Source organism: Leptodactylus fuscus, chromosome 10 (assembly GCF_031893055.1).
Source record: "Leptodactylus fuscus isolate aLepFus1 chromosome 10, aLepFus1.hap2, whole genome shotgun sequence".
NCBI classification, from domain to species: Eukaryota; Metazoa; Chordata; class Amphibia; order Anura; family Leptodactylidae; genus Leptodactylus; species Leptodactylus fuscus.
Window position 1 is genome coordinate 69,371,839 of NC_134274.1, and position 27,943 is coordinate 69,399,781.

The 27,943-nt window shown below is 42.9% G+C and overlaps 1 protein-coding gene across 2 annotated transcripts in view; it reads left to right on the top strand.

Annotated features, from left to right (window-relative positions):
- The window catches only part of VCL (vinculin), a 59,104-nt gene that overhangs the window by 21,473 nt on the left and 9,688 nt on the right, over positions 1 to 27,943 (top strand). For both annotated transcript variants that reach the window (XM_075257779.1, XM_075257781.1), the window contains exons 2-18: positions 1,433 to 1,503; positions 2,060 to 2,210; positions 3,434 to 3,542; positions 4,710 to 4,832; positions 4,953 to 5,113; positions 8,799 to 8,889; positions 10,265 to 10,412; positions 16,986 to 17,139; positions 19,136 to 19,311; positions 19,571 to 19,761; positions 20,577 to 20,776; positions 20,864 to 20,992; positions 21,092 to 21,241; positions 21,663 to 21,771; positions 21,895 to 22,197; positions 23,845 to 23,969; positions 25,588 to 25,773. In XM_075257779.1, coding sequence (XP_075113880.1) covers positions 1,433 to 1,503; positions 2,060 to 2,210; positions 3,434 to 3,542; positions 4,710 to 4,832; positions 4,953 to 5,113; positions 8,799 to 8,889; positions 10,265 to 10,412; positions 16,986 to 17,139; positions 19,136 to 19,311; positions 19,571 to 19,761; positions 20,577 to 20,776; positions 20,864 to 20,992; positions 21,092 to 21,241; positions 21,663 to 21,771; positions 21,895 to 22,197; positions 23,845 to 23,969; positions 25,588 to 25,773 — 2,577 coding nt within the window. The remainder of the gene's footprint in view (positions 1 to 1,432; positions 1,504 to 2,059; positions 2,211 to 3,433; positions 3,543 to 4,709; positions 4,833 to 4,952; positions 5,114 to 8,798; positions 8,890 to 10,264; positions 10,413 to 16,985; positions 17,140 to 19,135; positions 19,312 to 19,570; positions 19,762 to 20,576; positions 20,777 to 20,863; positions 20,993 to 21,091; positions 21,242 to 21,662; positions 21,772 to 21,894; positions 22,198 to 23,844; positions 23,970 to 25,587; positions 25,774 to 27,943) is intronic.

A 27,943-nucleotide genomic window follows, 5' to 3' on the forward strand; every position in this document is an offset into this window, starting at 1 on the left:
CACATTCCTATGAAGTCCTAGAGTTGTCCTTATTTTTTTTCTGTGTATTCAGTTCCCACTAGTGATAAACCTTTTCCCTTACATCTCTGCATGAATTGGCAGAGGGAATGGAACTAGTGACTATGTATAGCGGTTACCACTGGTTTTACTATCAAGTGCTTGTTTGTTGTCTGTATTCTTCATGGTGAGTATTGGTGCATACAATATGCAGATGGCAACTTATGGTAATTGGCATCACATCACTGCTGTGAAAGAGACTCAGTCTCCAGATGACATTTGCTTCCTTCCATTCATAGCCTGAAGAACAGCGAAGTTTTATTCATTGAGGTCAAAGTGAGATGTACGCCGCACTAGTGATTTCCTGCAGACAGATGGCGTGAAATCTATAAAGGTTTTGATGCTGGATCTTTAGCACTGTGATAGTACATAAGGACATATTAGGCTTTATTCACACTATTGTTATAACTTTTATTTATAATAGAAACTATGGTGTTTTAACGGATTCCTTGTATTGGATGTGTTTGAGTTCTGCTATTCTTGCTATCAAAAATAGCCCAAAACTTATTTCTTCTAATAAGATACTTACACTTCTTACACCGGGCAACTTCTTTAGGGCGGGTCCCACGTGGCATAAACACCACGGCAAAAATCGTTGCATTTTGCAGTCACTTTTTTCATGGATGGTATTCTAACGAATCCCTTCCAGAAATATTTGTGCAGCATGTCACGGCCTTGGAAGTCAGCGGTTTCCCTAAAGCTATAATGAAAACGGAAAGTCAGGACTTTCTATGAAAAGCTCTGCGGGATAAAACGTGCGGCCATGGTTTTTCTCATAGCGTGTTTTTGCAGCAGCCTGTTTCACTGGGCCCTAACTAGTTAAGCACTTTGCATCGATTAATAGTTGTTGCTGCACTGATTCTGACACAGTTGGAATTTTTCCTCTCGCCCCCACTATTGGAAAGCAAACGGTGGTGTAAGTTTTGGTACCTGATATGGTACATTAAACTTTGGACTGTCAGGGAGCGGTGTCATGGGTGTGATTCTGAGCTCTGACACTGGCTGCTTCTGATTGGAGCTCTGAATCACGTTCCCTGCCTGACACCGCCCTTCTGACATTACAGAGATTAAATAGCACATCAGGCACCAAAACTACCTGTACTTGTGGCTCAGGAACGGCGGAGGCTAGAGAGAAAATTCCAACGGTGTTGGAATCAGTGGAGCTGTGCTTATTAACACATGCTAAAAACTAGAATGGTGGGGGTGAGCAAAGGTCCTCTTTAAGGGGTTGATTGTTGATTTTAATAGCTATTTCACTTGAATTTGACTTTTCTGTGCATGATAAAAGAATAATGCCATGTTCTTCATATGTTGTATAATCTCTACTTCTTTCTACTCTGCATGATGATAACCTTGTTTTATTGTTTTATGTCAGGTTGGCAAAGAGACAGTTCAGACAACTGAAGATCAGATCATGAAAAGAGACATGCCTCCTGCTTTCATCAAGTGAGTACTACAAGAGATAAGTCTACACTTCATTATACTTACTGTATAGTACTACGGAAATAATGATATTGATAATGAGTTGGTAAACATACTACTCCATACTACTGTTCTTGCATACTATATAATCAATATATAATCAATGATGGTGCTTCGTATCAGACCGCTGCAATCCGATATTGATAAACCTTTTGGTTTTCAATATATAAAGGTGTTGTTCAGGATTTGAAGGTAACTGATGCTGATGACCACAGGCTAAGTAAACTGTATCAGATGCGTCGGGGTCTAACACTTAGATCTGGCAATAAACTGCTAATGCATCCATATACAAGTTGTGATCCAGAAGCAGCCTTACTCCTATATAAATGAATGGGAGTGCATCACTACCATGTATGGAGCTCTGTACACTGTATAAAGCTTCCAGTCTGTGCACTGCAACAGTGGTGCTTGGAACTTCAGATCCTGGACAAACCCTTTTAAGGAAATCTCTTTTAACATTATCATTTATTATGTGACATCAGAATTGTGTCCGTCTACATATTTTTCTTTCTTCTATTAGAGTAGAAAATGCTTGTGCGAAGCTGGTCCAAGCTGCTCAGATGCTTCATGCTGATCCCTACTCTGTCCCTGCTCGTGACTATCTCATCGATGGCTCCCGAGGAATACTATCTGGCACTTCAGACTTGCTCCTGACATTTGATGAAGCTGAGGTATATGAGTTACTGTCATGTTTTGTATGTGCTCATTTTTGCCACACGTTTCCACATTTCTACGTCCTTTTACACTTCTTTTTTTTTTCTGTTACTTACGTTTTTACTGCAATAAGTGCTATGGAGCAAGAAGTCTTTTGTCATGAAATACGTTACCTTCAGCATATGCTAAGCCGGCATCATGCTGCAAACCACTCCATACTGATACATAACTAATACTGCATGCCAGTGTAAGGGCAATGGCAGATTCTTATTACAGCTCAACAAGGACTTCTATCCCCCAGACGTCACCTGACTCAGCCTGGTGTCGTGATGCATAATGACGCTGGCCTGGGTCACATGACATCTGTGACATCCCCAAGTAGACCCGAAGCCTGCCAGAGCGTAGGAGAGGTGAGTAATAGTGTTTTTTTATGTTCTCCTACCTCTCCAATCATTATACTTGGGGGAAGGGGGAGGAGTGAAAAGATCCCCGATTATAATGATAATGTTTGGGGGGTTTGCGGACCTGCGGCCTCACTTACCAATCCTGGCCTCCGCAGAAGAAGTGCCAACGGCCGTGAGCAGGAGCCAGGATCAGTAAGTAAATAGAGCCCGTTACTTGCTGGAGTTACTCCAGCAGGTAACGGACTATTAAAAAAAACAAAAAAACCCTGCAGTGGGCCCCCTAATGTCCCGGGCCATGTGGTAGCCGCTACCGCAGCTACCCCTGTAGTTATGCCCCTGATCCCACACAAACTCATGGCCAAGACTTGGCTCTGTCACGTGAATACAGCAGAAGTTTTTCTAATACTGGTCCAAACTAAGAGCTGTAGCCAAATCTCCAGTTTCCATATGCATATTTTTTTGGGGGGAAAACATCCATGTGATATACAGTCCATGGTCATGTGATATACAGTCCATGGTCATGTAATGGACACGCAAGTGCACAGCTCGTTACCAGGAAGATGTCTAATTATTGAGCTGACACTGTAAAGAGCCGCACACAAGGATGGCTCGTGTTGTAGTTGCCTTTGACATGTGCATATGGTACATGTATTATTTATGTATATGATGTCCATAATATGTTATTTAGGGATGCCTGAGAGTGGACACTCCATTTTTACTGCAGAACAAAGACAGCCCTGCACAAAAGTTAATTTTCTATATAAATATGTTATGGCGCGTGTGTAGTACATTTCCAATGCAGCATGTACGTAATATCCAATGTTTCGTTTAAATAGGTAAGGAAAATCATCAGGGTGTGCAAAGGTATACTGGAGTACTTGACTGTGGCAGAGGTAGTGGAGAGTATGGAGGATCTGGTCACTTACACCAAAAACCTGGGGCCGGGTAAGTGAAAAACGGAAATGCTAAGCTGTTGTAATGGTAACTCCCCTGCTTATGTAAATGGTAACTGCAGACAGAGGTGTAACTTGAAGCTCTTGAGCCCAACATCTGAAACTGGGTACCCATGTTATTGTCATGGTGGTCCTCAAGTCAGACCAATAGGTATATTGGATGGATTCCAAATTACGTCACACTCCCGAGCGTCAGTGATGCAATGACACAGAAACAAGATGAATCTGAGCTAAAGCATAAGGTTTCTTGAACAAATCATCTCTTCTTATACCCAAAGAAGTGGGCGTACATACAGGGTGTATTATAGAGTAATCATTAATTCGGTAGGCGTGTATGGGTGTGTCATTGAGTAATCATTAACCGTTAAGATTCAGCAATTTCTATACATGAGTATTACAAGAATATCCCACCCCTAATCATGAATATTCTAACTGTTCTGACATCTGATGATGAGGTTAACTCAGTGCGCATTACGTAGTGTATGTTTTAGTCACCTTACCGCGTGGCATAACAAAGTCTATTTTAATAACCATCTTATCACTTTATTCCAGCCACTTTATTACTCTGTTTATTATGGGGTGCGGCATTATGTCTGCAAATATTCTGATTAATATGGAATATGGGTCAAACTGACCTGGAGATGCATGTTCCAATCTTAAGTTATTGAAAGAATGTATACACATATAGGGAATATATATGAACGTATTGATTTCCCTATATAGAATACTTGTGTCCTCTGTTCCGGAAAGGGCCTTTGGGCCCTTCCAGGCACCAGAGTGCAACCTCTGCTCTTCCTATAGTTAAACTCTCAAGATGTAGGTCTAAAAAATCTAATTTCGTCTGCTCAAGCACAGGCAAGAGGGGCCTTTGTTAATCCATCAAGTAAAACATCATCTTGTATCCTCAGACTGGGCATGGTAGCTTCTATTGGAGTATATGAGTTTTTCATAGGCTTGTTAGAAAACCCTTTTTGCACTAGATTATGGCTAAGGGTCTCAGCCCAGAGTTACTGCATCCTCTGGATGTAGGATGCTGAAAGATTGGGGCAGTAGACCCAGGATCAGGCTAGGGGACTTAACTGTAATACACAAGCAAAACACACTTGTACGTAAGATGCATGCAGTTCTCATGGCTAAAGACTGTTGTATCTTTCTCAAGGAATGACAAAGATGGCGAAGATGATTGATGAACGTCAGCAAGAACTCACCCACCAGGAACATCGTATCATGCTTGTAAATTCAATGAACACAGTGAAGGAACTTCTGCCGGTCCTTATCTCTGGTATGTATATTGCCCAAGTGCTGGACTTCATGGAGCTTTTTTGTTGTGCTGTTCCTTACAAAAGACCTATAACATGTTTATCTTGTATTGAGGATTTATTGGTCTTCTTTTCTTCCCCAGCTATGAAGATCTTTGTAACAACTAAGAACTGCCGCAGTCAAGGTATTGAAGAAGCTTTAAAGAACCGTAACTTCACGGTAGAGAAAATGAGCACAGAGATAAATGAAATTATACGGGTATTGCAGCTTACATCCTGGGATGAGGATGCCTGGGCTAGCAAGGTGAGTGGTTTTGATCTAGTTGTCATAGGCATTGAAAGATCCATCTATCTAAGTATGTTAAAAGGAGTTTGTCAGTAGTTCTTACCCCTTAGAAATGCTAAAAGCACTAGCACTCTGTAGGTGATGGGGTGAGCAGGGTACGTGACTGCGAAATCTAGGCTGCTAATCCCCCCTCCTTCCCAGTGCCAAAAACCTAGGTATCCAGGAGACAGTCTTATCATGTGCAGTGTCCTCTTCTATAGCGTCCAAATTGGAGACGACTAGAATGGTCACTAAGAGCACAGAGTTTGAGTTGGAGAGGGATCAATGCAAAGAGCTATGGTATCTGCACATGAAAGGACCAACTCCTGGGCACTTGAGATTGTGGCACTAGGGTGATTTTTAGCTTGGATATTTGCATGTACCTAGTAGTCTGTAGAGGAATGTAAATGGTGTAGACCAGGGGTGCCCAATACGTCGATCGCGATCTACCGGTCGATCGAGAAGGACGTATGGGTCGATCGCGGGATGCAGCCAGGGATCCCCGGTGTCTGCTTGTTCACAGAGCAGGCTGAGAATCATCTCTGGACACTGGCAGGCCGGGGCCTTGCACTCGTTCGCAGTCAGGGCTGCGGCGGCCCCGCCTGCAAGTGTCCGGAGATGACTCTCAGCCTGCGCTGTGAACAAGCACTCCGGACACTTGCAGGCCGGGCAGCAGCAGCTCCGAGGGATGACGCGCTCCCCGCTCTTAGGGATGAAGGGAGCCGGGGTGCTGCTTGTTCACCGCGCAGGCTGAGAGTCATCTCCGGACACTTGCAGGCGGGGCCGCCGCAGCCCTGACTGCGAATGAGTGCAAGGCCCCGGCCTGCCAGTGTCCAGAGATGATTCTCAACCTGCGCTGTGAACAAGCAGACACCGGAGAGCTGTCTCCTGCTCTCACGCTCCGCCCTGCCCACAGGCCCTGCCCCTGGCCCCGCCCACATGCACCGCCCACAAGAAGTGGGTAGTAGATCTTATCCCTTGCTCAGTTTATAAAGTAGCTCACATGCCGAAAAAGTGTGAGTACCCCTGGTGTAGACAGACTAATTTTGTGCCTATTCCATGGGGTACCTGTCCCTCCACTGTATAGAAGTAAAAGTGAGCCCAGATCAGACAGGCCCAATGCTTTTAGTTCATATCTTACTGTCAGATTGTGTTCTACAAGTGAAATATATATATATATATATATATATATATATATATATATATATATATATATATATATATATATATATATATATATATATATATATATAATGTTGTGAGTCTATGATGAGACTATTTGTATTTTATTTTTATTATTTGCCTTTTTTCTCATTTAAATATCAAAGTTTAAAAACTTTTCACACTTTTTTTTTTTTAATCTATTTTCCACAATCCCAGCATTTCCAAATAGGTTCTTTGTTCTTTGTTTTCTCATTGTTTCTCTTTTCTTTATTCATATTTTATTTTCTGGGGTATAGAAGGTAAGATGTCTGCGGAGGCAGCATGCCCTGTTAACACGCGAGTGTGGTGCTTTCTATATTTTCTAATGGCTTTGTGTGTATTACATGTATAGACGTGATCATTCTGTTTTGGTCTGAAGTGCTATGTATGCAACTTTCTACACAGTCATGACGTTTTTCGTGTGGACTACATTTGTAATGAATTTTTTCTCTGGCTTTTCTAGCAGAAAAAATGGATTTTGTTTGGGTGGTGTGCATGTTGAGTGAAACAATTAGTGTGATCCTTCATAGACATCACAGCGTTTCCTGCTTCTAGGAGAAAGGGCTTCTGTATCCTATTAGCTGATCCCATTATAAACCGTCTGGCAACTTGCACAATAATAATGTTCATATTAAACCTGAATGTTATTACAGTGGCACTGTAAAGGGTTAATGCTTGTTTTGGCATTGAGTGTGGGGGATGACTTCTCGTGCATGGCTTTTTTTTTTTAAAAAAACTCGTTTTATTGAAGGAGATGCAACAAAATAAACAGGGTAATCAAGAAAAACATGTACAGAACAGCAAAAAGAATAAAACATAGAAAAAAAACAACACAGATAAACAATCAAAGAACTGCCACGCCACCATCCCACCCCGAGCAGAGAAAAGTGCAAAAACAGAAGGGCACTACAGTGTCTGCAAATACACAATTTCACCTATAGACAAAGGGCAACGGATCCACCCGGCAGACATCTCTCCTCAGGATACATAGGCGCCCAATGCTGAACGCATGGATGGAGCAGAATATTGGGTGGCGGGGGAAGCGCACCACGCCCCCTAAACCTTAGTAAATTTCTGAGGGCAGCCCCTGCCTTTGTATATAATTTGGTTAAAGGGGAGGATCGAATTAACCAATTTGCGCCATTGAGACACCGACGGGGACCATCCACCGGAGGGCAATAGCCTTCCTGGCATAGAATAAACTTTCTCAGAGAAATATCTGTACATGATGGTGCCAGGTCTCCTCATCCAGAACGCCAAGCCAGTAGATCTACCCCCCCCCCCCCCCCTCCAATAAGCCTGTACAATCGGGCAATTCCATATCATATGCCAGAAGTCTGCACAAGGGTGCGGACACCTGAGGCAATTCGAGGCAGGCAAATGGCTCATCTTGTGGAGGCGAGTCGGAGTCAGAGACCTTGTGCATGCCTTTTAAAGTAACCTCTTCCAGATTTACGCTAGGGACACATGGCCGCTTTGGCTGTGACTTCCTCCATGTAATCTAAAATCAATGGAACTTTATCACTCATGTGAATGGAGTCGCATTGGGACCCAAGGGTGCACTGGCTGTTCTATAACAAAGTCAACCAATAGTTAACATTTTTGCAACTAGAAGTTATGGTAGTCGCACTTTCGGAGTTGTTAGTTAATGGAGTCAAATTACATGAATGAAAGAGAGGCGCTGGGCAATATGCCTATCTTTCGTCGCCAAAGTTGCTCTGTGTTATAGAGTATAACTTAAGACTGTTGCCGCTCACGGAAAAAAGTAAGCTAGCGGTCTACATAGACCTCTATTGTGAGGAGGTGGATTCTGATGTGGATTCAGCGCCAAAATCCACCCCCTCTTGGGTCCATTCACACGGAGGTAAATGGTGAGGAATTTGGTGTGGAATTTTACATGCTGAAAAAAAAAAGCCTCCCATTAATTTCAATGGGTTCTGCTAGCTTTCTTTTTCCACTAGTGATCGTGTGAGTATGACAGAGTGGGAGACTCTCACACACAGTGGCTCTTGCTCACAGAGGGGTGTCCTGAGTGGGAGAACACTCGCTATGACACCTATATGTCAGAATTGGGCCTATAGACAAGGGTTGATACATTCCATACAATTCAGGATGTGCACATATACTGTAATTGTTCTAGTATATCCTAAGACTTCTTGTTTGTTTTTGTGTGTGTGTGTGTATTTTTTTAAAATTATTTAATTGAACAGCATAATCAGATATGGATAAGTCATTGTATAAAATCTCCTGGTATTAGTCATATTGCATTCGTATATGGCATTCAGATGCATGCCATTTCGGTGGTAAACTGTAGTAATGGTATACTTGCACTTCTTGTTTCGTAGCAACTCTTTTCCCAGTTTGCTGTGGACAGCTTGTGTTCCTGATGTGGGGACTATTGAGAAAAATGTTAGACATTAATATATGAATAAAAAACCTGTTGTGTTGTTTCCATTGATAGGACACAGAAGCAATGAAAAGAGCACTAGCACTGATCGATTCTAAAATGAATCAGGCGAAGGGTTGGCTGAGGGACCCAAATGCTCCTCCAGGTAAGAAGGAAATTCACAAAGGCCAAGTTTCCCCATGAATGATATATATGCCAAAAATAGATTGTGTATATGTGATTTTTGCTTGCTTATACTACTGCAGTATACCTCCTATAGAGGTTGCTGTTATTGTTTTGCTGGAATTATTTCTTGTGTAAGCTTTTTATGTTTATAAATGGCCCCATGCCTAAAGCTATATGCACATGAGTGTGCGCATGTATGGGTTTGTGAGAAAATGGCGCAGATGGCACATTGATGATATCTGGGTGCAATCCATGCCTTCCATGGAGCCTTTCACTTAGTTATTGAGCAGGGGTACAAAACTGACAAGGTAAGGACCTGTCCTGAGTTTTGCCCCTAGTCCATTACACAGACTGGGGCATGTACATAGGCATGTGTCATAGGAAAAAATAAGTCAATATGCCAGCTGCTAAAACCACAGCTATGGCCTGGTTCACATCTGCATTCGGGAAGTCCGAATGGGGAACCCCCTGAGCGGACTACTGAATGCATTGACAAGCGGTGAGCAGTGAAAGCACATGGACCCCATAGACTATAATGGGGTCCGTGTGCTTTCTGTGCGGTCTCCACACGAGTCATGCGGAAAGCACACAGACCCCATTATAGTCTATGCTTTCATAAGCTCACTGCTTGCCAATGCGTTCGGTATTTCATTCTGGAGGAGACGAGGTCCCAATGCAGACTCCCCAAAGAGATTACCGAACGTAAATGTGAACCGGACCTCTCAGACGTTGTGTGTCATGCAGTTAGAGGAATACACATGGGTAGTTGTATGTAGTTCTAACTCCTCTGTCCACCTGTATCTGTGACATAGTGTGTGTGCATTGTCCTGCTATGTGATGTCAGACCGCATGGGGCACTTCATCAAAACCAAGGTTTAGTGATGAGAATCTGTGCATTTGCCAAGCTTGGGACCACCATCCGGGCACTAGAAACCTCATTTTTATATCTGATGAAAATTCCTTTCTTGATAATTTTAAAACCTTTCCACATGATATTAAAGGTATGAGTGCAACACCGGTTCAGTGCACGACCTGGGAATGTAATAAGCTTAATGGTTGGAATTGAAACACTCCCTCTTATACAGAATACAGACCTGTGAATTTATAAAAGTTTGGTGCTCTCAAGATATATCAGAGCTTTGTTTGTATTATCTATTCTTGTCCATATTTTTGTATGTTAATGTAAAACAGGAATTATACGTTTGTATATTATCATCATATTTATGTTGCCCTTTACTTTGTATCCCTCCTGGCCTATAATGTGATATGTTCCATTCATTTTGAGGTTTGCGTTCTTTAGAGGATTCCTGTCTTTTGCAGCCGCTTTGCTGTAATGTTCAGTTCTATGTGTGCAGGTGATGCTGGAGAACAAGCTGTGCGCCAGATCATAGATGAAGCGGGGAAGGTTGGCGAGCTGTGTGCGGGCAAGGAGAGAAAGGACATCTTGGGAACCTGTAAAACTCTAGGCCAATTGACTGACCAAGTTGCCGATCTGAGAGCAAGGTAATTTTTTTTAAAGAATTTACTAAACATTCAAGAATTAGAAAAATGGCCAAAGTGTCTCAAAAATGTAAACTTGGATGAGAAGGCCTTAAGGCTGCAGACATTGATAGCTTTTTTTTTTTTATACATAAAACCACATTTGCATAACACTTTGTAAGGGTGTGTTCACACAGACGCACAGGAGGGCTTTCTGATATACACCTCAGGTGGATGCTTGTGCCACATTCTACTGTATAGGTTCCCATGTTTAAGGAAAACAGCAATGCTAAGTAAATGAAAACTAAGCCAGTGAGAAAAATCTTGTGAAATAATTTGTGTCTTTTATCAGCTCTGATCCCTTTAACTAAGGTCTTGCATGATTGCGTAGGTGACTGTGCCCATTATTAGCAGAATGGGCAAGTTCAAATCCTGATTTTTTTTTTATTTTTTTTTACGTGCAGTCTGCTGTTGGGACACCCCATGCACACAAATAGAGATGAGCGAATGTATTCGATCGAATATTACGATATTCAACATATTCGATTCCGATCGAATACCACGCGGTAAATGCAGTAAAAATCCGCATCCCCTTCCACATTCCCTGGCGCTTTTTTGCACCAGTAACTGTGCAGGGAAGTTGGGACAGGAAGCAGGAAAACGTAGGCATAAAATAAAAAAAAATAGGAAAAGGTAATTGGCTGGCTAAATCAGGTGACCTCAGATTCATAAGAATAGTGTCAGTAATATTCGTGTCATTTGCAGCTTGGTGATAGATAGGGAGAGACAATGCTGAGGGCTAGAGAGGGATTAGGTTTGGTTAGGCAGGCAGGAAACATTGGCAGAGCTACACTGCTTGATGAGTATATATACACCTCCAGTTTATACGCTCATCCTGCAGCGAATTTCGACAAAAAGCCCTTTTTAGGGCTCCAATTCCCTACCACTGGTATACAATACATATGTTCCCATAGGGGTTGGAAGTTATCAGTTGTTCTTGCATCCACCATATACGGTAGCAGATAAACGCCATATTTATCTACTCTCCGTGTATAGTTTACACAAACTGATGTATACAAGTGTTTTTGTTCACTCACATTGTACCTGTCCCATTGGGTGAGAAGAAAGCTGTATACCAGGGGTCCTCAAACTTTTTAAACAGTGGGCCGGAAGCAGAGCAGGTCGCACAGACATCGGGAGCGGTGCCCTCCAATAGGTAAAGTGAAGTGCGCTCCATGGCCTGGCCCGAGCTCCCCAGGAGCTTCATTATAAATGCACGCCTGCCGGTGTTGTCGGCGGGGCCAGACAGAAGTGCTTGGCGGGCCGCAGTTTGGGACCACTGCTGTATACAGTCCTATGAAAAAGTTTGGGCACCCCTATTAATCTTAATCATTTTTAGTTCTAAATATTTTGGTGTTTGCAGCAGCCATTTCAGTTTGATCTATCTAATAACTGATGGACACAGTAATATTTCAGGATTGAAATGAGGTTTATTGTACTAACAGAAAATGTGCAATATGCATTAAACCAAAATTTGACCGGTGCAAAAGTATGGGCACCTCAACAGAAAAGTAACATTAATATTTAGTAGATCCTCCTTTTGCCTCTACTCGCTTCCTGTAGCTTTTAATCAGTTCCTGGATCCTGGATGAAGGTATTTTGGACCATTCCTCTTTACAAAACAATTCAAGTTCAGTTAAGTTTGATGGTCACCGAGCATGGACAGCCCGCTCTCAAATGATCTGAAAACAAAGATTGTTCAACATAGTTGTTCAGGGGAAGGATACAAAAAGTTGTCTCAGAGATTTAACCTGTCAGTTTCCAGTGTGAGGAACATAGTAAGGAAATGGAAGACAACAAGGACAGTTCTTGTTAAGCCCAGAAGTGGCAGGCCAAGAAAAATATCAGAAAGGCAGAGAAGAAGAATGGTGAGAAGAGTCAAGGACAATCCACAGACCACCTCCAAAGAGCTGCAGCATCATCTTGCTGCAGATGGTGTCACTGTGCATCGGTCAACAATACAGGGCACTTTGCACAAGGAGAAGCTGTATGGGAGAGTGATGAGAAAGAAGCTGTTTCTGCAAGCACGCCACAAACAGAGTCGCCTGAGGTATGCAAAAGCACATTTGGACAAGGCAGCTTCATTTTGGAAGAATGTCCTGTGGACTGATGAAACAAAGATTGAGTTGTTTGGTCATACAAAAAGGCGTTATGCATGGCGTCCAAAAAAACAGCATTCCAAGAAAAACACTTGCTGCCCACTGTAAAATTTGGTGGAGGTTCCATCATGCTTTGGTGCTGTGTGGCCAATGCCGGCACCGGGAATCTTGTTAAAGTTGAGAGTTGCATGGATTCCACTCAGTATCAGCAGATTCTTGAGAATAATGTTCAAGAATCAGTGACGAAGTTGAAGTTACGCCGGGGATGGATATTTCAGCAAGACAATGATCCAAAACACCGCTCCAAATCGACTCAGGCATTCATGCAGAGGAACAATTACAATGTTCTGGAATGGCCATCCCAGTCCCCAGACCTGAATATCATTGAACATCTGTGGGATGATTTGAAGCGGGCTGTCCGTGCTCGGCGACCATCAAACTTAACAGAACTTGAATTGTTTTGTAAAGAGGAATGGTCCAAAATCCCTTCATCCAGGATCCAGGAACTGATTAAAAGCTACAGGAAGCGACTAGAGGCAAAAGGAGGATCTACTAAATATTGATGTCACTTTTCTGTTGAGGTGCCCATACTTTTGCACCGGTCAAATTTTGGTTTAATGCATATTGCGCATTTTCTGTTAGTACAATAAACCTCATTCAATCCTGAAATATTACTGTGTCCATCAGTTATTAGATATATCAAACTGAAATGGCTGCTGCAAACACCAAAATATTTAGAACTAAAAATGATTAAGATTAATAGGGGTGCCCAAACTTTTTCATAGGACTGTACTGTCATCCGGTATATACGCTCAATATATCTACCCTCTGTGTATACAAAAAAAACATACACTTGTATACATCAGTTTGTGAACTCACTCATTCCTGTATACTGTCATCCGGTATATATGGCGTTTATCTACTACCGTATATTTGCTGGTGCAAGTCTGAAATCACACCAAGTGGCAAAAATTTTAAAACTGCTGGTGCAAGGCTCACATCACACATTTAGGGGCACAAAATTTATAGACTGCTGTTGCAAGAAAACATAGACACGCAGGTTCAATTATAATGTTACAAGTAGAAGAGTCGCTCAGCAAGTGACAGATGTGGCTCTTTGAGTACACTCTGTCCCACCAAAAAGGCTAACTTTAAGGGCCACAGGTCTAACTTCGACACCCAATATGTGTAGGGTGCAGAGAGATGGGAGAGGACAGGACTGTGGTTGGCCAGGTACTCGGGCAACATGCGCCTATACTTTTCACTCCTGATGACACTAGGCCCCTCAGTGGCGGTAGTTTGGCGAGGGGGTGCCGTTAACGTGTCCTGCACCTTGGAGAGTGTTCCCCTGGTGGGTGTGGACCGGATGGCAGTTGTTAGCCTCTTGGAGGAAATCTCCTCTTTGGAGCCAGCAAGGGTTGATGCAAACAGTTGCTTGTGGCAATACATTTATGCGATTGGTCCTCCTCTCTACCGGAATGAAAGATGAGATGTTGTTTTTATACCAGGGGTCGAGGATTGCAAAAATTCAGTATTCGTTCCTCTCCATGATGTGTACAATGCGCTTATCACTTGAAAAGCAGCCCAACATGAAGTCAGTCATGTGTGCCAGAGTGTTACTTAGCATGATTTCGCTGCCCCCACCAGAAGGGTCACTCTCTATTTCCTCCTCCCCTTCGCCCCATCCGCTCTGAAGCAATGGAGCGCACTGCATTTCCCCGCTAGCCTCGTGTGTGTGAGTGACATCATTTGCCACTTCATCCTCCTCCTCTTCCTCCGTCATTCAACACTGAGAAGCTGAAAGAAGTGTGCTCTGAATATCCAGCGGTGATGTGTCTGCTTATCCCGGACTCCTTAGCGTGCAATGCGTTATCGCTAGAGATGAGCGAGTAGTATTCTGTTGAGTAGGTATTTGATCAAATACTGCGGTATTCGAAATATTCGTACTCGATCGAATACTACTAGCTATTCGCAGTAAATATTCGATTCAGAACCAGCCTTGATTGGCCGAATGCTATACAGTGTATAGCATTTGGCAAATCAACGCTGGTTCTGCAGCAGGCTCGTTCTTGCTAGTTGGGAGAACGGGCAGCTTGCTGTTACGAGGGAGCTTACTTTTTCTCATAGGAATTAATTGACCAGCGTTGATCGGCCAGTGTACAGCATTCAGCCAATCAACGCTGGTTCTGCTGGAGGCTCGTCTGTGAGGAGGCGGAGTCTAAGATCGGACCACAGCAGTCTCCATTGTGGTCCATTCTTAGACTCCACCTCCTCACAGACGAGCCTCCGGCAGAACCAGCGTTGATTGGCTGAATGCTGTACACTTCTTTCATTTGCTCCTCCTCCTTGATTGGCTCCTGGGATGCGGGAAATGGTTGGCCAGAGTGAGAAACCGTTAGAGGACCTGAAAACATCTCCTGGGATGGGGGAAAGGGCGGGATGACTGTGCTGGGAAGATTGGACTTGTTTGGAGGAAGGAGGGGCAGACTCTTAGGTAGGAACATGATTTTAGGTAGTGGCTGACTGGCTGGTGCAAATGCAGCTGGAAGCATTATCCGCTAGCCATTGTAACACCTGTTCCTGGTGCTCAGGCCTGGTCTGCGTTGTACCCTGCACCTTGCTTAACGTTGCCATCAAGCCAGGGATTGTGGATGAGCACAACACTGGCTGCCCCTCACCAGTAGGCATTGGATCCGCAGTAGCTTGACTGCGGCCTGGACCCCCGGCTGGATTTCCATGCCCCCGTCCTCTTACACTAGCCTTACGCATTTCAAGATGTACACAAGCATTGTGAATTGGAAGTATACAGGGTATATATATTGAGCGTATACATACTGCGGTGTATACTGTATGTCTAGTAGACTCGTTGCTTCAGACCCATATGGGTCTGGTAAATTGGGCGCAAAAAATGATGTATACAAGCGTAATTTATTGTAAGTATACACGCTATGTATTCTGAGCGTATGTGAAGTACGATCTATACTGTATGGTATGTAGACCCATTGCTTCAGACCCGTATGGGACAGGTATATTGGGCACAAAAAACGATGTATACAAGCATAATGTATTGCAAGCATACATGGTATCTATTTTGAGCGTTTACCTACTACGGTATATATTGGATGTAAAGTAGACCCATTGCTTTAGACCCGCATGGGTCAGGTATATTGGGCTTACAAAACGATGTATACACGGTATCTATTTTGAGCGTATGTGAAGTACGGTCTATACTGTATGGCAAGTAGACCCCTTGCTTGACACATGTATGGGACAGGTATATTGGGCGGATGCTCCAGTCTTTGGGCATCAGGACACAGAAATTATTCTGGTAGCTCCTGGGAGGGGGAAAGGGTGGGATGACTCTGCTGGGAAGATTGGGCATGTTGGGCGGAAAGACGGGCAGACTCTTGGGTATGAACACGACTGGAGGTAGTGGCTGACTGGCTGGTGGAAAAGCAGCTGGAAGCATTATCCGCTAGCCATTGTAACACCTGTTCCTGGTGTTGTGATGAGTGCATGCTAATGTTTCTTGTTTAAATTAGTGTTTCTGTCCATATGAATGTAGAGGAAAGAAGGTTTCCAAGTATTTTTCCACTTTCCATATTGAGTTTGGAAAGTGTGTAGTTGATAGGCTGTGATAGTGGGGTAATCCTGGGACTTGGACTTGTTAGATGCCCCCAGACATGCTTCCCCTGCTGTCCCAGTTGCATTCCAGAGGTGTTGGCATCATTTCCTGGGGTGTCATTGTAGACTTGGTGACTTTCCTTAGTCGAATTTGGGTTTCCCCTGAAACGAGCATTTTTTCCCTATAGACTATAATGGGATTCGATACTCGGTCGAATGTTGAGGGTCTATTCGAAACGAATATCGAATATTTTACTACTCGCTCTTCTCTACACACAATTAGTAACTAGTTTCTCTAAAAGTGGTAGGTTTGTGCATTGCTAATCTAATGTATAGGCACCATAATAGTTTTCTGAGTGTGTTGGCTAAGGGCGGGTTCACATCTGCGCCCAGTCTCCGCTTTAGCCAATCCAGTGGGTTTCCATGTTCTGCCCCGAGAAACTGGATTTCTGGGGGTTTGCAAAGTGACCGCTCATGTGCGCCTTCAACCTGTCTGCAGTGAAACCATTTTTTTTTTTTTTAACAGGACTCAAAGTCGGACATGGAGGACTTTGTGTCCGATTAAAAAATACCAGTTTCGCCGTGGACAGGCAGAAGACGCTCACGGGCGGTCATTTTGCAAACCCATTCAAGTGAATGGGTTTGAAAATTGACCGTCGGGTTTCCGTCCCCTGTCCAGTTTCTCAAGGCAGAAGACAGAAACCCGCCGGATTGGCTAAAGCGAAGACTGGGCGCAGATGTGAACCCGTCCTAAGAAGATTTGCTCAGTAGTGTTGATATTTATTGATGTCTTATTGCCCTTTTTCTTTTACAGAGGGCAAGGAGCTACCCCTATTGCAATGCAGAAGGCACAGCAAGTATCTCAAGGATTAGATCTCCTGACAGCTAAAGTAGAAAATGCTGCCCGAAAATTGGAAGCCCTAACCAACTCCAAACAGGCTATTGGAAAGAAGATTGATGCTGCTCAGGTGAGACAGAAGTAATGGAGGAAAAGTGTTCTTACAAACTGTGGTTCTTTAAAAATTACTTCTCTAAAATGGAGATGCAATCAGTATCTATGCAATCTAGTTTTCTCTGCCAGTTTCAGTATAAAAACGGCAGAGAGAAAAGTCTTCCGTGCAGGACATTTCTCTCTGTAGATTCTGCAGCAGATGCATCTAGCACAGTGTCTAAGTGTCCAGGCCAGTAGCCTAGTCAAAGGAAAGCAAATTACCTGTGCAAAGTAGAATATGGCAGCTAAATTTGTCCTCATTCATTTCAGTAAGACTCTGTAAAAATTTGTTTGGATTTGTTGAACAAAAAGACTAGGCTGTGTGGTGGGCATCCTCTGCCCCCACAAAGAGACTTACTGCAGATTACACTTAGCCCCATGTCTAGTCCAAATATGAATCATTTTGCTAAAGGATCATATTGAAATGTAAGCTCAATCGACTAACTGGTTGCAGTTATGGTTTGGATTATGACTTTCATGTAGGACAGGGTTTCCCAACCTTTCCAGACTCTGAGGTCCTCTTGGAAAAAAAAATTCCTTGGGGCACCCCTTCCAAATCATTTTTACCAATGGACAAAAAGCATCCTAAGGTGGCAGATAACCTTACATAAAAGCATGGGGTCATCCTTCTAGAGTGGTGAGGTCCCCTGATGGTAATCACTGATGTAGGAGGGCGACACCCTTACATTTATTTTATTCAATCCCCCCCACCCCCAAATCAGCACCCCAGATTAAAAAGGTTGCTGACCCCTGGTCTAGGCTATTCACTTTTTAATGTACCCACTTCTGTCCCTAATAATAATAATAATAGTAGTATTTATTTATATTAATAATAATATTATGATTTATACAACAATAAGTACAATAACCACAAAACTAACAAGACAATTAACGCTGGGTTCACACCAGTGCCTGAACTCCGTTTTCAGGTTTGCTTCTTCTGCATGCAGAAGACGGAAACCTGTCATGCCGAGTCCGGCCGTGTGTGCTGGAGTACTGCATGTCCGACTCTGTGTCCGGTTAAAAAAAAACTGGTTTCGCTGCAGAGTGCATAAAACGCTCACCGGTGCACACGGCCGGAGACTTTTCAAACCCATTCAAATGAATGGGTTTGAAACATGCCGGCAGGATCTGTCTCCTGTCCCTGTTTTGTGCAGGAAACCTGCAGAACGGAGTACGGGTGCAGATGTGAACGAGCCCCAACGTGTTACTAGTAGGAAGGAGCTCTGCCTGTAAAAGCTTAGTATCTGTTTATAAGGGACGTAGATGGAGAGGGCAACAGTGGAGAGGGAATAGCTGTTGGCAAGAGAAGCTATCAGCATAGGACATTTACAGGACAGGGTATAAGTGTCTGATCCCTGGGAGGGGGATTTATGGGGGGCACAACCCATTCAAATCTCATTTACGTGTGTATATATTGCATTAGTATTTCAAACCATGAAAGAAATGCGGAACACTACAGCGACATACATGTCTAGAAGTGTGAATGAGACCACAGTTTGTGGTTACAGCAAGTGTCGTGTGAGAGGACAGTTTTTGTATTAGGGAAGTAGAGGCTGGCGGTGAGGTGGAAAATAAAAATAAAAAAAGTTATATTCTTTTACTCCTGGAAATCCATTCTGGCATTGTGTACCCTGCTCCATTCCATGTCTGCACTAGTTTGTACTGGAGGTGAAGTGGCCCAGCTGAGCGATCCAACCAGTCATTGGCCTCTGCGGGCACGTGTTTGGTACTGGTGATATATTAGTGTACCCACTCAGTGGCCTCAGAATTCACCTGACTTCTTGTGCAACTAGTGCAGGCAGAGAATAGAACAAGGGACCCAATGCATGAACGAAGGATCAGGAGTAGGTGAGCATTGCCCCACCCCATGGGTTTTCAGTTTCCTTGGAGAACCCCTTTTTATAGCAGAGTTCCACTATAAACCTATGGCTTTACTTCTTCACTGAATCGCGTTTATTTGCTTTTCACAGAGTTGGCTTGCAGATCCCAATGGTGGCCCAGAAGGAGAGGAGAACATTCGAGCCCTTCTAGCTGAAGCTAAGAAAATTGCTGAATTGTGTGAAGATCCAAAAGACAGAGAGGATATCCTGCGTTCCTTGGGAGAGATAGCAGCACTTACTGCCAAGTTGTCTGACCTCCGTCAACAGTATGTATCAGTAACGGAGTGATGGTTAAGGATATTTTACGCCTAACTTAGTTCCAAATAGGTAGATTTATTTCTGACTTTTGTCTCAAACTCAAAAACTTGATCAATTGTCCCAAATGAGGATGCTTATCTGTGAAATAAGATTGACTCCCAAATGGAATAGGAACTGCTATATCTAACTACAGTTTTGGATACGTAATGTATTGGAAATTAATGGATGAATAAACAATACTGATATTTGCTTTCTTTTTCAAATCAGGGGAAAAGGTGACACCCCTGAAGCACGTGCCCTGGCTAAGCAGATTGCAACGTCATTGCAGAACCTGCAAACTAAAGTCAACCGTGCTGTAGGCAACAGCCGTCCAGTGAAAGCCGCAGTCAACATGGAAGGGAAAGTAGAGCAGGCTCAGCGCTGGATAGATAATCCTTCAGTGGATGACCGTGGTGTTGGTAAGTAAAATATGGATTGTAACTATAGGGTTATAAGGTATATTTCGTGTTTGATGAAATTCATCATACTGCCATGATATTACATACTGGGGTAACACATCTGACCGGTTATGGCAGAGACTACCTATCAGACTTGGAGTTCTACTAGGCTTTCTGCGTGCCGACTTAGCCGCGTTTCTCAACAGGCTTATAACCTTTTGGTAGCCATATACCAGTTTACATATTACCATGTTTTTGTTTGCTTTTTTCTCCCTTTAAGGTCTTATTTTGTGTGGGACCTATGTGTTTTTTTATTGGTACCGTTTAAAATTCCACATAATATATTGACAAACTAACCATTGCAGCTTTGTTGTTTTGGGCTTCATTTTTAAACTATTCCCCGTAATGTAAAAGTGACCTGTTATCTGGATTTAGTATATCAGGTGACAGGCCATAGTTAAAACCAAATAAAACAAATACATTTTTAGACTTGCAGAATCTGAATGGGAAAAAATAGAAATGAACACTTGTATTTGTAATATTTGTAATAATGCGGAATCATCTTTACACTCATGAAAGTGAAACGTTATTGAGAGCAGGGTATTTTTTACTTTGAGTACTGTACAAATCCATGATGGGCCAAGGACTCGTACCCATGACAAAGGGGGAACTACAACATTATATGCCTGCTTGTCCTTGTAAAGCAACCATATGCTGGGCTCACCAGATTTTTTTATTTTTGTATTTTTAATGTAAACCAAACCAATAATAACCAGTCCTAATCTCACATCCTAGATGCATGTGTGTCAAACTATCCTGTTCTGTCTTATTTAAAGGTCAGGCTGCCATTCGTGGTCTAGTAGCTGAAGGCCGTCGTCTAGCTAACTCAATGATGGGGCCTTTTCGCCAAGAAATGTTGGCCAAATGTGACCGTGTGGAGCAGCTGGCAGGACAACTCGCCGAATTAGCTGCTCGTGGTGAAGGAGATACACCCCAAGCTCGTGCTGTAGCTGCCCAGCTTCAGGATGCATTAAAGGTAGGCAGTTGGACTTGTTAAGTACCTGTTTATTGTGCTAATTAATGTTGGTTTTAATTAGAGAATTTTGTATCTTTTTTCTTAAAGGATCTGAAGTCAAAAATGCAGGAGGCAATGACACAGGAGGTGTCTGATGTTTTTAGTGACACCACCACTCCCATAAAACTCCTGGCTGTGGCTGCTACCGCACCGCTTGATGCACCCAACAGAGATGAGGTTAGTTAAAGCTAATGATTTGTCTGTAAGGGTTTACATAAATTATTGATGATATTATTTTATATACATTCTTTATATTTTTTTGTATTTTGAAAATAGGTCTTTGACGAGAGAGCTGCCAACTTTGAGAACCATGCCGCACGTTTGGGAGCAACTGCTGAGAAAGCGGCAGCTGTAGGAGCTGCAAATAAAGCCACTGTGGAAGGCATACAAGCAGCAGTGAAGACAGCCAGGGAGCTGACTCCACAGGTTTGGTCTAGTCAACATTTGGACATGATTTCTTTTTGGACTTTGTGATAGATTAGTGGGGACCTGACCTCTGGGACCCTACCAATCCCATGTCCCAAGGTGTGGAGGAGGTGAATGTAATGATGACTTGGCAAAGTAGCTTGAGTTGTAACCGCCACTGCACGTCAGCTGTTTGAGGTTGCTTCATATACTCGTTCTACAGTGCATGGAGCCAGAAGTAGATGGATCCATATCGTGTATGGTGGTGGGCACCATTACTTACGTCCATTGATGTCATTGGGAGCAGTTCTGTTTCGCATTTTTGCTTTTTGTTTGGAATTTTCAAAAATATTAGGTTCTTATCCACTATGCAGGTGGTCAGTATTTGTGTCGAAAATGAGTTGCGTTACTTTTTGTACAATATTTGCTGGATTTATTATAGGTGGTGTCTGCAGCTCGCATCTTGCTGCGTAATCCAGGAAACCAGGCTGCCCATGAGCACTTTGAAACCATGAAAAACCAATGGATTGATAATGTAGAGAAAATGACAGGTTTGTTTTTCTAAATTCTGCTTACTGTTGTGTTGAAGCAGTACACAAATTGTATTGCCTCTTCTCTTCTTTGTAATGCAAGATTTGTTCTTTGAATCCCCAACATTTACTTTTATGTCATAGGTCTAGTCGATGAAGCCATTGATACAAGATCCCTATTGGATGCATCTGAGGAAGCCATCAAAAAGGATATTGACAAATGCAAAGTGGCTATGGCTAATATGCAGCCCCAGATGTTAGTTGCTGGAGCAACCAGTATTGCCCGTCGCGCGAACCGTATTTTATTGGTGGCAAAAAGGGAAGTGGAAAATTCAGAGGATCCTAAATTCCGTGAGGCTGTGAAAACTGCATCAGATGAGCTCAGCAAAACAATTTCTCCGATGGTCTTGGAGGCCAAAGCTGTAGCGGGCAACATCTCTGACCCAGGTAACGAAATGGAAGTTCCAAAGACTCAGATCCATTTGATCTTTACTTTCCTTCCTTCTCAAATAGGAGGACTGATTTTTAGAGGAAATGGTTCCAGAGCAAAAATACAATGTAGAGACCCCTCCTCCATGTTAAGAGCTGCATAAACTGTATACAGACCTACCCTTATTTGTTTGAAGGGATTATGCCTGAATACTGTGATTCAATGCCCACAGGAAACTGCCATGAACCGGCCAATCTTACAGCTATATGGTTCCTTTAGACCAGGGGTGGGCAATTAATTTTCCCATGGGGCCACATGAGAAATTGTAACGGTTCTAGAGGGCCATGCATGTCGTGGCAAATTTAGCTCCACCCACTTCTCTGCTGACTCCACCCATTCTCAATCATTTTTCCATGTGCCCCACAAAGTAAAATCCTCCTACAGTCACCCGTACATTATATGTCCCCACATTATAACGTTTCCCTCCAAATGTCCCACAGTATTAAGTCCCTCTCCTGGTGCTCCAGTATAAACCAGCAGAATCTAGAGGGGACATTAAACTGGGGGCAACTAGAGGCAGACATGTCCCCCTCCAGCTATCCCCCATGGTTTAATATCCTCCTCCATCTGTCCCCTAGTTTAATGTTCCCCCTACATGTGCATTCAGTTTAACTGCCCCCCCTACATCTGCCCCTAGTTCCCCCTCTTGCTCACATATGCTGTCTCTTCTATCATCCAGCAGCCCCCATTGCCGGCAGCTTGCAGCAAGCTCACACAGTCCCGTGTGGCTCCGCCCACTAACGAGTCATAGCCTATCCTGGTGACAGGCTGTGGTGACATCATCACAGGTCCTTGAAAAACCTTCCACTAGCTATGCGGGCCAGATAGAAGCAGTCAGAGGGCCGGATGTGGCCCGCGGGCCGTACATTGCCCAGGTCTGCTTTAGACAGTACCACAAACCACCCTTATACGTGCTACATATAACATTGACAAAGCACGGTAAATAATAAATAAATACCCCTACATTCTCTTCCATTTCCAACTAATACTGTTAGAGTCCCCACATGATTCAACCTAATATTGCAAACGAAAATTGGTGCGTGACTTTGTGGATTTAAAATAAAAATGACCCTTGGGTAAAAAAGTTGAAAATGGTGTTTTTGTGAGCTCAAAAGTGTTGACCCCACTTAAAAACCAATACTTATGTGGTCTCTGCCATTCTGGAGAACTGTGGAGGTCATGGCTGCCGGTTTAGGTTCTGTTGTCCAAGCTGTCGGCCCAGGTTACCTCAGTAGTTCTCTCAGCTTCATCTACCCTCTTCCTGCATGTTATTCTCTTCACAGACCACGTTTCATGCCCACAGTACTCTCCCAAAGGTGTCATTTTCTGAGGTTTTTTGTGTCCATGTGGCTGCTGTAAAACATACTCTAAACATGCCGTTGGTCACTCACTTTCAGGACTGTGATCACACCAGGTTGCATTATCCAAACACAAGGTAGATGGACAACCATAAGACATTGTAAACCAGAGAGGGCGACTCACAAAGACTAAATGTCATAAAATTTAACTTATATTATAACTTATTAAAAACTGGAGCATCAGCCACCCTTGTAATGATGTTCATGGACCTAGTGTATATTAAAAAATAAAAATGTTGTCATCAGCTTTACAGAAAGGCTTCCTGGACTCGGGTTACAGGATTTTGGGAGCAGTAGCTAAAGTGAGGGAAGCATTCCAGCCACCAGAACCAGAATTCCCACCACCACCTCCTGACTTGGAACACCTGAGGGTAAGTGTGGTGTGTTTGTGGTGCCCAGTTGGCAGGCCTTAAAATGTGGTGGGTACTTCTCACAACACTTAGATGTCTGGTAGTCCAAGTATCATAATTCCAACTCCCCCCACTCTTTTTACTGAGACTTGATACAGTTTTTCAGACTTGCACCCCTACCCTGTCGAGATCATTAACTCTTTAATGAAAAAGTAGCAGTAGGTCAGAATGTAGTCAAGACGGAGGTGGAGATAAATGTGTCAACTCAACCACTGAACTCAGAGGGCTGGTGCAAGTCAACCATTGTTGTCTTTGCTGCTGAGGGTTTTTTATTCTTATATATTCTTCAAACATCTTTACTTAAAAAAATCAAATAGAAAACACATGGGGAGATTTATCAAGCAGAATTCACCAAAATTCTGGTGTACATTCTGTTAATATGCCATGTCCCACTTTTTTTTACCTTTTTAGGACTAGTGTGAAAAGAGGTACGGCTTTCTGTAAACTTATTGTGGCTTAAGTTGCAACACTGCAACAAATCATGGCGCGTTTTTTTGGCGTAAACTAAGCTAATAGGTGTAAGGACTAGACAGCGTAATAATGTAACCTCATCAAATGTTCAGAAGTCCAGAAGCTATGATGCTAAGGGGTGCACGGAACGCCCACCGTGCACGGTCAAGCTCATTTGCATATCAATTTCCGAGATAAGAAACAAAAACGGGGGGAGGGGGGGGGTCTTTTTACAAACTAATAGCAGCACCTGAATAGCCTTTTTAAAGGCTCATAACATGTATATCTAGTGATAGAGCCCCTTCAAATCTGGCACATTTTACGGCCATCTAGCCCGAATTTGTACTGTCTGTCTTTTAGACAATGTTACTAAATTTGCTGTCATTCCTACAAGCACTGTCCTTCTTTACACTTCTTTAAAATCGTGTAAAATTCTGTCACAAGGTAAGCCAACAAGTTGATACATTAAACTAAATCTGGTGCATCTTTAGACTGTGAAGTCTTAGTCACTGTGATAAATCTGAGCATTTCCAGACTGCCTCATCAGTAAACATATAAAGAGGTCTATAGCTTCTCACCTCTACTAGGTCAGTACTCTCTGCACCGGGCTGAAGAGATGCAAACGCATCGAAACGGCCGTCCGGTTGAGATACTGAACCTGGTAAAATCCCAGCATCATTGCAAACACAAGGGCTCTGGAAGGTCAGGCATGATGTTAAAGGGAGTGCCCCCTATAGGGGTGCATGGCTGAGGTTCTGTCTTCCTAATTACATCATGGAAGACAGACTTGCACATCCTCAGCTAGCGCCCTCTATTGGTGTGCACATACTGAGGCACTGTCTTCCTAATTACATCATGGAAGACAGATTTGCATATTCTTCCCATGATCCCTTGCTAAATGTTTGAGAAACTTTGATATTTTTGCAAAAGAATTTAAGTAGAATACAACAAGAGAGAAGGAATACCTTTGTAGTCCGTCCCATCTTCTATGGCAGACTGACTGATCGCTGAGCACTGTCGCTCCATCAGCCCCATAGAGATAAATGGTGACTTTGTTTATGCATTTGTGTTGTAGCAATGACTAATGTATCTAAGTTTGTTTTATTCTATATCTTCATGTTTTCTTCAGTTGACGGATGAGGCAGCTCCTCCTAAGCCCCCACTTCCTGAGGGAGAGGTTCCACCTCCCAGACCACCACCTCCTGAAGAGAAGGACGAGGAGTTCCCTGAGCAGAAGGTGGGCGAGGTGGTGAATCAGCCAATGATGGTGGCGGCAAGGCAGCTTCACGATGAAGCTCGCAAATGGTCCAGCAAGGTAATATTCTATACTTTTATAAGAACAAGTAGATGAAGCCAGTTACAAGCTGCTATGTCGAGGAAGCTTAGTCAAACTACAAACATGTTTTATTTTCCATGACTTTTGTCTTTATTTGATTATTATCTGCATCTCTAGCCAGTCATTAATGTAGTCTTCAGAACTCATGACAGGTACAGTGTCTGGGGGAGAGAAGCATGTTTAACTGCCTGGAGTATTAACTCACTAATTCAGACTCCTGGAGATGGAGAATGTGACACACACGACTTACTTGTAACTCCAGAAATCCATTGAAGTTATCAAATATACAAGGCAGTGCAGCTAAAAGTCTAGGAGTTGCAAAAGTAGTTGCAGCTGTAATATTCTATGTATATAGTTATATGGTGACGCTAGCTAGCTAGAACCTGAGCAAGACAAAACCACTATGAAGACATCCAGGTCTCCTCTCACCTGATCAGAGGAATGGGAACCCATCTTTTCATGATCATGCGGGTTCCTGCAGTTGAACTCCCAACATTCAGTAAGTTCACCCCTATTCTATGAACAGGAGAGAACATGAAATGACTAGAATAGCCCTTTAAGGCGACCTTTACAGGGTCTGTATTTTGCTTCAGTATTTATAAGCCCAAACCGGAATTTGAACTTGCACGGGTAAAAAATCTAATGAAGAAATCTTCCGTTTTCATGTTTTGTCTCCTAAATACTAAAGTAAAATACTACTGAAATTCTAAGCATGTGGAAGTGACCTTTGTGTCACTAGCCCCTATGTTACTAGCCCATTGTTCTGTAAACTTGCAAACTCAGGAGACCTATACAAGCGAAGTGTTTAAAGGGAACCTGTTGCAATGAAAACACTATCCTGTCTACCAGCATCATGTTACAGAGCAGATTATATAGTCCGTGCAAATGTTTTAGGCTGGTGTGGAAAAAAAAAATGCTACAAAGTAAGAATAAGTTAACAAATAGAATTGTATATTGTAAACTAACACTATTAAGTGAAATCCGAATCCCATCAATATTTGGTGTTGCATTCCTTTGCTTTCAAAACCACAACCATTCCTCTAGATCCACTGTGAAGGAAGGGAGGTTGTGGCAAACATCTTGGAGAACCAACCACAGATCTTCTGTACATGTCCTCGCTGTCTCTCCATGTAATCCCAGACAAACTTCATTCTGTCAAGACTCTGTGGGGATATATCATGACTTCTAGGGCTCCTTGTTTTTTCTTTGTGCCGAAGATAGTTATTGAAGATGAATCATGGGAATTGTAGTTTGTCCACAGCTTCACTGCATGCAAATAAGTCCTAAAAGGAGCAGCAAGTACAATAAAGCCAAACAAAGTGCGCACAAGGGAACAGCACTGCTGTGGATTTATTTGCAGATTAGTTTTTAAAGTTCTTATCCAGCTTCCAAAAATTATATTTACAGCAAACAAAGACGAGGAATTCTAGAGGTCATCATGATACGATGCCGAGCAAGCCCTGATCATTGAGTCTGCTTGAATTACATGAAGGGTTAGTGGGAATTGAAGTGTCCCACATCCATAGAAGATCATTGGTTAGTTCTCCAAGATGTTTAGAACAATCTACCTGACTAGTTCCTTCAAAATTTACATGCAAGTCTACGTAAGAAGGATAGATGCTGTTCTGAAGGCAAAGGGCAGTCACAGGGCGGTGCTTCATTTTGGCTGAGCTTACAGTTTTATTCATTGTAACAAATTGCCAGAACTGTGAGCTGATTGACAGCTTTCTCCCTTTTTCTGTGAATCATGAGATAATTGGTATAAGCATCAGGGCAGCATGTCAACATCTTTAAGTAATTTGACTTCAAATTCTACACTTCAGCTGTTCTGTACTTGGGTATGTCTGACAGCTGTAATGCAACTTGTAACATCCTTGGTACTCTTGGAGCCAACTCTACTGGCCTGTGGTATAGGGGTATTGTGGATGTTACAGACTGACATGATTCAATGGTTGTGTCACCCTTTAATAAGCAATTTAATGTCCTCAGCCCACCTGTAGAATTTCTATTCTACATTTTCTAGGATGTTGTTATGCTTTTTTGCACTTTCTAAGCAATGTTCTCTTTCATTCCAGAAATGTGTGATGTATTGCATTTCTTTTGCTTCTCTTAACCATAGCTTTTAGTAGGTGATTCCTTTAATATATAG